This window comes from Lampetra planeri, chromosome 32 (assembly GCF_965212315.1).
Source record: "Lampetra planeri chromosome 32, kcLamPlan1.2.h2, whole genome shotgun sequence".
NCBI lineage: Eukaryota > Metazoa > Chordata > Hyperoartia > Petromyzontiformes > Petromyzontidae > Lampetra > Lampetra planeri.
The window spans coordinates 9,076,054-9,089,385 of record NC_136138.1 but is presented as its reverse complement, the minus strand read 5'-3'; the positions used below and the strand labels follow the sequence as shown (position 1 = coordinate 9,089,385).

General features: G+C 56.9%; 1 protein-coding gene across 1 annotated transcript; it reads right to left on the bottom strand.

The window, feature by feature from the left end:
- Positions 1-5,196: 5,196 nt before the first annotated feature.
- On the bottom strand, positions 5,197-11,698 carry LOC144729413 (uncharacterized). The gene is made up of 2 exons (XM_078609683.1): positions 10,303-11,698; positions 5,197-5,525 (listed from the first exon to the last, which is right to left on the bottom strand). Exons 1-2 carry the CDS (start codon positions 11,572-11,574, stop codon positions 5,514-5,516), a joined length of 1,284 nt encoding a protein of 427 aa, XP_078465809.1. The 5' UTR covers positions 11,575-11,698; the 3' UTR covers positions 5,197-5,513.
- Between the last annotated feature and the right edge of the window lie 1,634 nt (positions 11,699-13,332).

The following is a 13,332-nucleotide window of genomic DNA, read 5'->3' as shown; positions in this document are numbered from 1 at the left end:
CCACGAACTCTCCTACCTCTCCCCTCTCATCTCACTCTACTCCCCTCCACGCACTCTCCTACCTCCCCCCTCTCATCTCACTCTACTCCCCTCCACGAACTCTTCTACCTCCCACCTCTCATCTCACTCTACTCTCATCCACGCACTCTCCCACCTCTCCCCTCTCATCTCACTCTACTCCTCTCCACGCACTCTCCTACCTCCCCCCTCTCATCTCACTCTACTCTCATCCACGCACTCTCCCACCTCTCCCCTCTCATCTCACTCTACTCCCCTCCACGCACTCTCCTACCTCCCCCCTCTCATCTCACTCTACTCTCATCCACGCACTCTCCCACCTCCCCCCTCTCATCTCACTCTACTCTCATCCACGCACTCTCCTACCTCTCCCCTCTCATCTCACTCTACTCCCGCCCACGCACTCTCCTACCTCTCCCCTCTCATCTCACTCTACTCCCCTCCACGCACTCTCCTACCTCTCCCCTCTCATTTCACTCTACTCCCCTCCACGCACTCTCCTGCCTCTCCCCTCTCATCTCACTCCACTCCCCTCCACGCACTCTCCTACCTCTCCCTTCTCATCTCACTCCACTCCCCTCCACGCACTCTCCTACCTCTCCCCTCTCATCTCACTCTACTACCCTCCACGCACTCTCCCACCTCTCCCCTCTCATCTCACTCTACTACCCTCCACGCACTCTCCCACCTCTCCCCTCTCATCTCACTCTACTCCCCTCCACGCACTCTCCTACCTCTCCCCCTCTCATCTCACTCTACTCCCCTCCACGCACTCTCCTACCTCTCCCCCTCTCATCTCACCCTGCTCCCCTCCACGCACTCTCTGCTCCAGCAACCAAAGTTTTCCATGAAAGCCCTCCGTCAGCCATTGTTCAGCGGGAGGCCACTGCCTCTCTTACGCTGCACCCAAGGTCTAAAACTACACCTCCCCTGCCGTGCGTGCTGCTGGCTCCCTGCCCCTGTACATTGTCAGCCTCGAGTTTTCCCCCCCTTCGCCTATGACTTAATGTCTCTTCCTAGCTCCAGATTAATGTGCCCACTGGTTTCTGTACGGCGCCTCGAACCGTGGTTGCATTGACACGCTATATAAAGTCACATTGGAGCGCATTGTACGTGGCTGAAACACGAATACACAAATGACCCCGTTAGTCCACCTCGCCCCACTGGGCTACAATCGACTGATGTTGAATTTTGCCAAACAAAACACCGAGCTGGCAGCGATGTCTCTTGCGACTGCGATCGCCGCTCGCTGATTAAACAAAATGATTAGGGGGCAGAACACGAGACGAGTCTCACTCGCGCACACACAAAGACCCCCCGTGTAGCCTTAACAGGCTGTTGGGGCAAGTGCTGTTAGCGAGTAGCACCTAATGAAGGCCGGCATGGCACACGAGGGGGTGGGTGGCCAGCACCACGCACAGCCGCCTTTGTCTCCCTAGCGGCGATGTTTACACACCGCACCAGGTACTCATTTGAGGCTGAGTCGACCTAGAGGGAGGCCCAGGACCGGTTTAGAAAATCGTCAGCGGTGTTGGCCGTGAGCGGGAATCGAACTCGGATGCCCGGGTTCGTAGCGCAGCGTAGCGCTAACCGCTGCACCACCGCTCCCGCCCACGCCACAGGCACCACGCACACACACGTGCACACGCACGCACGCACACGTGCACACGTGCGCATGTGCGTGTACGCGGAGGGCGCAACGCAAAGCAACGTGGAACCATTTCAATGTTGGCTCCTTCCTCGCGAATCGATCGTCGTCGCTGCATCGGCAAAACGAGACAATCGCCCATTGTGGAGGCGAACGGGGGCACGGGTCGACGGCCACATTCACGTCTGGTGCCACGTGGGGGTGGGGGGTAGGGGTGGGGGGTTAGGGGGGTGGAGGGGTGGGGGGTAGGGGGTGGAGGGGTAGGGGGGTGGGGGGGGGATGAGGGGGGGTGGAGGAGTAGGGGGGTGAGGGGGGTGGAGGGGTGGGGGGTAGGGGGGTGGAGGGGTAGGGGGGGTGGGGAGTTAAGGGGGTAAAGGGGTAGGGGGGGTGGAGGGGTAAGGGGGTGGAGGGGTAGGGGGGTGGAGGGGTGGGGGGTAGGGGGTGGAGGGGTAAGGGGGTGGGGAGTTAAGGGGGTAAAGGGGTAGGGGGTGGAGGGGTAGGGGGTGGATGGGTAGTGGGGGGGGGGTGTCAGATTGCACCATCGTGGCAGTTCTGACCGCAGCGATGGCCTTGCGCCGGAGTTTCCATTCCGGCGATTTTTTTTTTTGGGGGAAAAATTATTCGGCCATCAGGGGCAGTCTGCTTCTGTGTGCACGCAGCCGCTGGGCGGACACAGATGCGGACGTTCGCTCGTTCACTCTCTCCTCCCGCGTGTCTCAGTGGCAGAGAGTGGTGGGTTTTGTATCGGGGTGCCAAGGTGGCGAGATGTTAACTCCCTCGACCAGGTGTACAGGAGGTGTGTGGGTTCGATCCCGACCCTGTCACCTGTATATTTTGATTCTAGATTTGAAGCTTTCGTGACTGCAAGGATTCATATTCTGAGGTTTTTTCGGTAAAGTCACGTAGGTGAAGAATTAAAATTAATAAAAGTAAAATAAAACGTCGTGATTTTTATTTTATTTTTATTTTACTTTTATTAATTTTAATTAAAAAATTTTACCTACGTGACTTTACCGAAAAAACCTAAGAATATGTATATTTTGAGTTTGCGTGTCTCTCGTCTCAATTTTTCTCCGGGTCCTCTGGTGTTTGCCTCCACGTTTAGAAACATGCGTTTTGAGCGTTTGGCTACCATCAATGTCCACATGGTAAGCCACTTCGTCGGACTATATATTTCAGTGGGCCTTAGCTGGCAATTTTTTGGTTTTAGTTTAGTATTCATGATAATAATGTTAATGATTATGATATTACTGAGAGGTAATAGGTGTCGATTATTTGGCGACAAAAACGTCGCTTGAATTTAAAGACATTTTGTTGTTTGTATTCAGGAGGGTGCTGCTACATTTAGATTTTTTTGGGGTAAATTATTTGAGCGGTGGGACTGACACCCAATGTGTAAAATAAGGACCCACCATCGTAACAAAACAATCTCGATTTAAAGCTTTCGTGACTGCAGGGATTCATCTTCTTGGTTCTTATTTTATTATTTCCCTTCTACGTGACTTTACCGAAAGAACCAAGAAGAACAAAACAATCGTGCAGGTCAAAAAACCATACGATTCATTAATAAAGGTTTTTAGGGGTGAGAGCTCGCAAATATCAATGTGGCGTTAAACCGGCCACAACCACTTAAGGTTTGTCACGTAAAACAAAACGTGACAATTTGTGACTACTTCGGCACACCGGTGTGTTGGAGAGTAAACCCACAACAACATCTACAATTCGAATGTACGAAGTTTCAATTGCCACATTGGAAGACTGAATGGGTATCATCTTCTGCATGGGTATCCTCTAGATTGCAGATCCAGTTTGCTCACCGTTACACCACGGGCAAAATATATGCATTATAATATAACGATAATTTACAGCGTTTTGCAAATTCACTGCTGGATGAAGGCCTCCCCATGTCTTCTCAGTCATTGATGGTCCGCGCGGGTTGGTGAAGAGGGGGGGGGCGACAGGACTCGTTCAGATGTCACCTGCCACTGTTTTCAGCCATGGGCAGGTCTCGGAATTCAGGTTTGCCGGGTTCATAGCGCAGTGCACTTCACCATCGGTCCAGCATTATATAAATGAATGATTGGCTAGCAAAGTGTAGTCGCACCTCTGTGCTTTGCCAAACACCGAACTCTATTTCTATTTTACACGTTGTGGATTTGGAAAGGAAATAACCTGACCCTGGCCACCGATGCCGCTACGTAGGGAATGCAGTGGCCCCGAATTGAATGCGCGTTGACCCAGACATGCAAGTCGCAAGCCAAGTGGTGGCGAAACTACCAGCGACCTCGCAAGCTGCTAAATTAAGCATGGACCGAGTGCTCCCAGTGGTTGATGCCAGCGGTGTCCTGGCAGAGAGAGATGCCTTCGCGAGAAGAAGAGTTGCGAGCTGTCAGTGTTTGACTGATGGTGGTTGGTGGTGGTGCCATGCCGAATCAACCGAAGCAAACGTCCGAAGTAGCTCAAGTAGCCCCCGATTCACCAAATATCAGCTCGAACTCAGACGATTGTAAACAACAAATAAACCAAAGCTCATTGTTGTAATAACACTTGAAATTAATTATGATTGTAATTAGTCTATCGACCACACAAGTGTGATTATACGAGTAGGAATCTCCTGGTTACACCAGCCGACAGGGGATTATTGTGTCCGTCCGTCGTGCATCCAAAAATGGGAGGGGTGGGGCTGGGTCGAGAGGGGAGGGTGGGGAGGGGCTGGGTGGGGCTGGGTGGGGAGGGGAGGGTGCGGAGGGGCTGGGTGGGGAGGGTGGGGCTGGGTGGGGGGTGGGAGGGGTGGGGCTGGGTGGGGAGGGGCTGGTCACCCCGTGGTGCCCTTATAAAACTCAACGTTTAACCTACTCACGCCGGCTTGTGCCCGCCCTCACAGTCGGCCATATTTGCGGAATACACCATGCCGCCGTTGACCCTGGCCATTGACCGAGCAACCCAACGTTCCTACCAGCTTCCTCCGCAGGAATGTGTTTATTCAGCGGCGTGTCAGTCGTGTAATGTGTTGTCGGCACGTGGCACCCCAGGAATATATTCTGCTCCGGGCCCCCGATGGGCAGACGCCACCGCCAAGGAGGGCGACTGCTCTCTGGCCAAAACAATTCCTGTTGAGCGACTTTTTGATCGTGAGTTCGACCCTATTGAACTGGTAGCAAACTCCTTTTTATATCAGTTTAATTTCCGCCGTAAAATATATTTCAATGTTAAGGGTGGATATTCTACCTCTTTTAGCAATAGCCTTATTCAGCAAACACTGTAAGAAATTATTATCGTCTGCCACCATGACCTATCCACAACTACATGTGTAGAGAGGAGCCGACACGAGATTGCAGGGGTCTCGTCCTTTATTCCTTTCCTTCCATTCACACCTGTCGCCAGCCGTCCCAATCCCGTTCCCGCCAAAGGCCCCTCTTTCCCGCCCGTTCTCCCCTTATATCACCTCGATCACCCCTCCCCCTAACCCATCTATTGGTGGGAATCCTTCCCCTGACACCCCTACATCACCCCCCCCCCCCGGAGAAAAAATAACCGTCCTCGGTTCTGCCTCCCCCATGGACCATTTAAGTCTCCCCATGCCTCCCACCACTGACAGTGACGACAGCCCTTACCCCCCCCCACAACCCTACAATGCAATATAACACAACAAATCAATTGCGCGGCCTGCCCAGGTCTCCAGCCAGCATCCCGTAACAGCCCGGACATCCACAGGCAGCAGATGACCGTGGCGGCCCCCTCCTTCGAAGGCCCTCTCGTCGCGGTCCCTGGTTCGGTGGTGCCGGTGTCGCCTTGCCTAGCGCCGCTGTCTCTCCGGCCCCCGCTCGTGCCGCCGCTCCGTCAGGCCTCACATGGGGTGCTGTAGGTGACAAGGGAACACAGGGCACCGAACCCCCTGCCGGTCGGCGCGTGGTGGTCGGCGACCTTGGCCTGGGTAGGGATGATGATGATGTTGGCAGTGATGTTGGTGGTGATGTTGGTGAAGATGACGGTGGAGAGATGTATGGCTTAAGGCGGGTGGGGTGTACAAACCATCGTCGCTTACCCAGTTGGACCTGGACGCACTGCGGTCGGAGTGCTTTGATGACCTCGACCGGCCCTTTCCAGGGTCGGTGCAGCTTTGGTGAGAGGCCAACCGGCACCTGAGGACAGTGTAGCCATGCCTGGTCCCCAACTTTAAAGGGCTTGGCTGTCACTGTCCTCTCCCGTATCCGTACATTACTCTCTTGGCTCGCGGCCGATGCGGCCTCGGCTGCTTGGCGGGCCTCTCTCAAATAAATGAGGGAGGTCTTTAGTGCCTTCGGCCATGCGTCGGCTCTTGCCGGAATGTCCGTCAGCTGCACCTCAATAGGCGGAACGGGATCCCGTCCGTACATCAGGAAAAACGGCGAGAACCCCGTCGCCGCGTGTGGGGCCACCCTGTACGCCGCTAAGACCGATGGAATGTGGAGGTCCCAGTCGGAATGGTTTTCGTCCACCACTTGGGACAGCATGGCCGCTATGGTGCGGTTAAGCCGCTCTACCATCCCATCGGTCTGGGGATGATATGGAGATGTTCGGACCTTTTTAGTGCCCAGGATAGAGCAGACGTCCTTCAATAGCTGTGAGGAGAAATTCCTGCCCTGATCCGTGAGCAACCGCTCCGGTGCCCCCTTATCAAGGACATAGCCTCCCACGAAGGCATCGGCGATGGTCTGTGCCGTTTGGTCCGGGAGGGCCCACGCCATCGGCCACCTCGTGCAGTACTCGACTCCGACCAACAGGTATTTATTTCCCCGTGGCGTGACCGGCAGCGGTCCCAAGATGTCCAACGCAACCAATTCGTTGACCCTGGTCACCGTGATGGGCTGTAGGGGCGCCCGGCTTACCCGGGGTGGCGGCTTTCGCCGCGCACATTCGACGCAGGTAGCGACCCATCGATGCACGTCAGCGGTCATACCTGGCCAAAAGTACCGACCCTGTAATGTGTGCAGTGTCTTCCGCCCTGCCAGGTGCAGCAGCTGGCGGCCGTGTACGTCCATAACCAATTGTTGACGCAGCGACTCCGGAACTACCAGGCATCGCCGGCGCCCTGTCGGGTCCCATCGCATGAGGAGATCCTCCCATACGATGTACTCCTCCCCCCCTGCCTCTGCTGAGGCGCGTAGTGTTCGCAGTGGGGCTTCCTCCAGCTGTAGCCGTCTCCAATCGTCCAAGGTCAGCCCCAGGTCGTGGTCGGTCAGCTGGACCTCACCCTGTGCGCCCTCCGCCGTGCGTACAGGAGCGATGACCGTCCCCTCCGGCCTCGCCTCCTTGCAGCGTGCCCCGCCTGTGGTGCATGCACAAGGGCCCTGGGGCACCAGTCGGGACAATGCGTCTGCGTTGGCATGTCTGGTCCCTTTGCGATGCACTACTTGGTACCTGTACTCCTGCAGGCGTTCTATCCATCTGGCCAGCTGGCCCGAAGGCTGGTCGATGCGGAGCGAATACTGCAAGGCCGCGTGGTCAGTGCGGACCGTAAATTTGCGACCATACAGGTAGGGTCGGAATTGCTGCACAAAGTGAACGACTGCCAGGAGTTCCCTACGTGTGACGCAGTAGCGCTGCTCCGCTGATGAAAGCACGCGACTACCATAGGCGATAACCACCTCCCGACCCTGCTGGACTTGCGACAAAACACTGCCGATGCCCACATCGCTGGCGTCCGTGTCCAGGATAAAGGGGAGGCCAAAATCCGGAAAGGCCAATGGTGGTGCATCTGTCAGACGTGAGCGCAGCTGCTGGAATGCCTCTTCCTCCAGAGGGCCCCAATAAAACCTCTGGTTCTTCGCCGTCAACACGTGCAAGGGCTTGGCAATGGTTGCGAAGTTGGGCACAAACCGGCGGTAGTAAGAAACGAAACCCACAAACCGGCGTACCTCCGGAACCGTTGTGGGAACAGCCCAGGCCCTCACGCAGGCCGTCTTTTCCGGGTCTGTAGCCACTCCCGACTCACTGACGACGTGGCCCAAGTAGCGTACCGACGACTGCATAAGGTGGCACTTCGACGGCTTGAGCTTCAAGTTCGCGTTCCGGAACCGCAGGAACACCTGACGCAATCGGTCAATGTGTTCCTCGAATGATCGGCTGAAAACAATGACGTCGTCCAGGTAGATGAGGCACGTTTCCCATTGGAGGCCTGCCAAGGCCAACTCCATTATGCGTTGGAACGTTGCCGGCGCCGTCTGGAGGCCCATAGGCAGGCAGTTGAACTCGAACAGGCCCTGTGGTGTCCGGAATGCTGTTTTAGGCCGGGAGTCCGCGTCTAGTGGGACCTGCCAGAACCCGGACAACAAATCCAGCGTACTGAAAAATTTTGCTCCCGCCAGTGCATCCAATGAGTCGTCGATACGTGGTAGGGGATATGCGTCGGCCAGCGTGACGGCATTGAGGCGTCGGAAGTCCACACAGAATCTCAGTGACCCATCTGACTTCTTGACTAGGACCACCGGTGCCCCCCAGGGACTCGAGGATGGAGAAATTATGTCGGCCCGCAGCATCTCCTGCACCGCTTGTTGAATGTGCCCTTTTTCCATTGGGCTCATTCTATATGTGTTTTGGCGCAGGGGTGCGGCATCTCCCGTGTTGATGTGGTGCTGTGACAGATTTGTGCGCCCTAGGTCGAACGGTCCCCGGCTGAACACGTCCGAGAACTCCTGCAATAACGAGTGCAGCTGCTGTTTCTGGTCGGGCGGCAATCCCGGCTCAGGCCCCGCCAGCTGGTCCATCCACGATTTGGCCCCTCTGTCCTCGGACTGGCCGATGCTGCCTACAAGCTCGGGCTCTGTCCCTGGGGCTCCTAGTGACAAGGGACTAACGTGGGCCAGAACTGTTCCCTCCTGCACCGTCGCTGTTCTATCGGAGGTGTTCAGCACCTGAATGAACAGATGCTGGTTCCTCTGTACAATAGTTTCGGCCCCCACCAGCGCATGACGATCCATGGCCGCTGACGCCGGAGACACCAGGATGGGTGAGTCTGGTCGGGCTGTCACGAGGGGGGACCGATATTGCAGCGGAACCAGCATCTGGGCTGCCGGGGGAATGGAGACAGACTTACTGACCAGAGCCTGCACGTAGGGTACACCCCGGCTGGCCCCCTCCGCCTTTAGGAAATGGAGATGCGTTCCCTGGACTTCCACCCGCCCATTGGCCAGATCGATTTTCATTGGCATCCGCCTCAGAAAGTCCGTCCCCAACAGGCAGGGTACGGGCAACGTTGCGGAGACAAGGATGGGTCCTGCTACCGAAAGCTGCCCAATCTGTATCGGGGCTTCAACCTGGCCCAGGAAGCCCATGCTGCCTCCATTTGCTGCAATGAACGTTGTCTTGACGGGGACTAAAGGTCGGATTTTATCCGGCAGCATCTCATGCATGGTGCTCGAGATGATCGTGGCTGATGCCCCCGTATCGACCAAGATACGTGCCGACACTCCCGCGATTTCACCGACCAGGACCGAGGTTCCTGACGTGGCCGCTACCACCCGCCTTGCCAGCTTCCTCCATTGTGTGGCTGAGTCCGGCCACTGACCAGGCGGCGTCTCGTTATCCTGTGGTGCATGGTGAAATGATGGGGGATGGGTGTGGATGGACTGAAGATGGGGTTCCTCCCTTTGGAGTGCGTCCCAGCAGGGTGAACGCGCCCTTGTTACATAGTGTGGGCTTACCCCTGGGTTGCGGGCTGGGCTCTCTATGTAGTGCAAATTGCCCCCCCTAGGTGACGTAGGATGGGCCCCCCTTGTGGTGTGGGGGGGCCCCCCCATTGCAGGGGGCGGTGGGGACTGGGGGGTGGGCCTTCCCGTGAGCCCCTCTCTTTCCTTTGTCACGGGGGCGTGGTCCCCCTGGTTCCGTCTCGCTCTGTCGCAAAGCGGTGGTGAGGCGGGTCGTGGAATTGCTCCAGGGCGCAATGTCAATCGTGTGGGCTGCCTCCGCCCCCGGGCCGTTGCCCCTGGCAACTCGCCGGCGTTGCAGGTAACTGGTGACGTCACGCCCGCCGGTGACGTCACGCCCGCCCGCGAACCCACGCCCGCCCGCGAAACCACGCCCACCCGCGACGTCACGCCCGCCCGCGAAACCCCGCCCGCCCGCGAAACCACGCCCACCCGCGACGTCACGCCCGCCCGCGAACCCACGCCCGCCCGCGAAACCCCGCCCGCGCGCAACGTCACGCCCGGCATCGACGTCGCTGCCGGCCGCGACGTCACTTCCGCCCGCGACGTCACCTCCGCCCGCGACGTCACCTCCGTCCGCGACGTCCCTCCCGGCGTCGGCGCGACTCCCGGCGCGGTCCCCGGCCTCGGCGCGATCCCCGACGCGGTCCCTGGCCCCGGCGCGATTCCAGGCGCGGTCCACGGCCCCGGCGCAATTCCCGGCGCGATCCGCGACACCACTTCCGACCGCGACGTCACTTCCGGACGCAACGTCACGTCCGTTCGCGACGCCACTCCGGGTCGCGATGCGACCACAGGCCCCGGCGCTATCCCCTTCCCCCGACCAGAACAGCGGGGACCGGGAAACGACACCACCGGCGCCCACCCCGAGGAGACTCCCGGTGAGTTCGCGGCGTCGGAAGTGTAATTACCCGGCCCGCCCGAGAGGCCGGGTGGGACGGCGTCACTCGCCTGGCTCCTGTCGGCGTTCGGCCCCGGCAGGTTCCAGGTGACGTTGGCGGCCTCCGGCTCCGTGCGGCACCCCCTCGCCACATGCCCCTCGCGACCACAACGGTGGCAGACCCACGGGGCGTTGCGTCGGGGGGGCTCGGCGCGATGTTGTAGAGGCGGCTGCCAGCGACGCGGCGGTTGGTCCCTCTGCTCCGCCAGTCCCCGGATCGCCGCGTACACCTCCCGCAGCGATGGCTCCGTCTCAGACGTCGGCGGTCCGTCCCCAGATGCCCCACCGGCAGCCTGTGGTGACGGTGCAGGTTCGGCGGTTAGTGTCGCTGGACCAAGTAGCGCCGCGGCAACGGCTGGGCTGTTCCCCCCCGCCGCGCCAGCCACCGGGCCCACGGGTGGCGCCCGGCCCATGACCTGCTCGTGGGCTTGGATGGTCCGGGCAGCCCACAGCGAGGTGCGTTCTTCCGGCGTCACTACGGGCATTACAACGCCGGCGCGGCAAGCGTAGGCGATGAGGTGCTCGACCACGAGGTCCTCGAGCGCTTCTTCAGCCAGGCGAGGGAAAGCTCTCCTCGCCAACACGAGCAGCGCCCCCCTGTAGGCTAAAGGGGATTCTTTAGCCCCTCGCTGGCGATCCTGGAACCGTTTAAAGGCTCCTTCCGCCGGGCAATAGATCTCCCCCAAAGCCTCGTAGGCCGCCTGTAGCGTGGACTTGCTGTGCGAGGGAAGGGAGGTGTAAGAGGAGAGTGCTTCTTTGCCCAGAACAGATGGCAGCGCTCGTAGGGCCTCTTCGTCTGTCCACTCGAGAGCGTGGAAGGCAGCCTCGAATCGGCGGACAAACTCCTCCCAATCTTCTTCCTCAGCCACAAACTTGTCGACGGGCCCCAGCCGACGCGGCCGTCCGGCCACCTGCTCTCCGTGTTGGGTGTTTAGCCCTGGGGGTTTTGGCGGGAGCGGCGGCGGCTGGCGTGACGAGGTTGGTTGCGGCTCCTGCCCGGCCGGCTGGTCGGCGTCCGGTTCCCGTGGCCTCTCCTCCCGTAGTACGCGTGGGGGTGGGGGTCCCGGTGCCGGCGGGCCCCCCATAGGGAGCCTCTGCAAGAGCTCCTGGAGCGCCCTCTCCACGCGGGCCATGCGGTCCTCCATGCGATCCTCCAGGCGATCCGGGCCCCCTTCTGCTGCTTCTGACAGCAGGCCCCCTTGTTGCCCAGGATGTGAAGGATCCCCGGCCCCTGCTTCCTCCTCCCTCGGCTCCCTCCCGCGAGGATTCTTCTTTGTAGCCATTAGGATCCCACCGCTGCCACCAAATGTAGAGAGGAGCCGACACGAGATTGCAGGGGTCTCGTCCTTTATTCCTTTCCTTCCATTCACACCTGTCGCCAGCCGTCCCAATCCCGTTCCCGCCAAAGGCCCCTCTTTCCCGCCCGTTCTCCCCTTATATCACCTCGATCACCCCTCCCCCTAACCCATCTATTGGTGGGAATCCTTCCCCTGACACCCCTACACATGAAAGTACTCCCTAATATGAATGTTAAATGCAAAAAAATATTACAACAGCATGTCTGGGGATAAGTTACATCTCGCAGTGGATAGAAACATCCTCACAGCCCAGACGAAGAACATCAATCAAGATGAACAGATAGGCATGTTTGGGATTGAAACGAGACAAGAAATGTGACCTATTCACAGTAACCGCATCCCCAGTGTTGCAGAACAAACCAGACGCATTCAAAGGGCTGAAAGTTCTTTTGCGCGCAGTGCACGCCAAACGGTGTCAGCTGTGAGGGGACAAGGCACCCGATCTCCGGTCCAATGAAAGGCAAATTAATTGTAATCATCCTAATCTCGACCACTGTAGAATAGGACACTGGCCAAGGAACGACGCATTCTTGGCCATGGACATGATTCGGCCCTCTGCAGTTGCCAAGTCACAATTTGTACTACAGGGACCGGTAGAGCAGTGGAAGCGGCGTTGGGGAGTAACTTAACAAATATTTATTCAGATTATGTAATTGTCTGCTTTACATTTCCACACGATAAGCCATTTGTGGCCAGGTCGCTTCTGAAAAAATTAACCCGTAAAAACAAAGTTTTTCACTATAAATCCTTTATATGCGTGGCGGCTAGAGTCCTCTCGTCCTCTGGCTTGAGATGGCTGCCACCTATGGGTCAGATGATTGCCTGCCACCATTAAGCAATTGGTAATGAAATATTTAAAACAATTCCCTAAAAGTGTAAAATTTTGGAAATTTTTTTTCACGAAAATGAATTGTCTCGCACAACGAGTCTGTGTGGAAAATGTCAGCTCGATTGGATCACGGGAAGTGGGTTAAAAAACGACCGAAAGATTTGCACGGTCGTAAGCACGCAAGCAAGCAAGCAAGTGAACTTAATATAAAGGATTTAAAAATAAGTGAACGGGTCAGTGGGCTTTACCTGGTAAGATAAACATAATTGAGTTTTATTTGTATATATTTGTAAAAATTATTCGTTTATCTTTCCTATACTTTGCAAACCTACCGCGTCCCTTTATTGTCTGTTGTTGTAAAGTTGAGCTCCCCCTACTGGACATTTGTGAAAGAGCATTATAGCTCATCGGATTCCTGCAGTATAGATTTTAATATAACCTTGGCGATCGGGAAGTTGAGAGGTCAGAATGCCGAGCCGGCTTTGTAGAGTTCCTGGGATTCAATCCAGGGTCTCCTAAATGTAGTAACTTGATGCTCAGCCTGGTGACCACTTACTGTGATAAAAAAAAATCACAGTAAATGTAGTTATTTGCTAAATGCCAGCTCAGGGAATGAAAGTATTGGTTTTACCGTCATGTGGCGAATATTACTTTTACACAGATTGACTGTGAAGGTTCGCCACTGTTGTGGTGCAAGTCACTTGAAGGGATCTCATCAGACTCTCGGAGGCAGCGCTGTGATAGCTGCTTCTGGGCCATCCTCCTGCATGGCAGGGTTTGTACTGCTCAGAGAGAAACCAAAGTGTCGACACCTCATGCCATAATCGAGATTTAATTGGGGGGAAAAATAATTG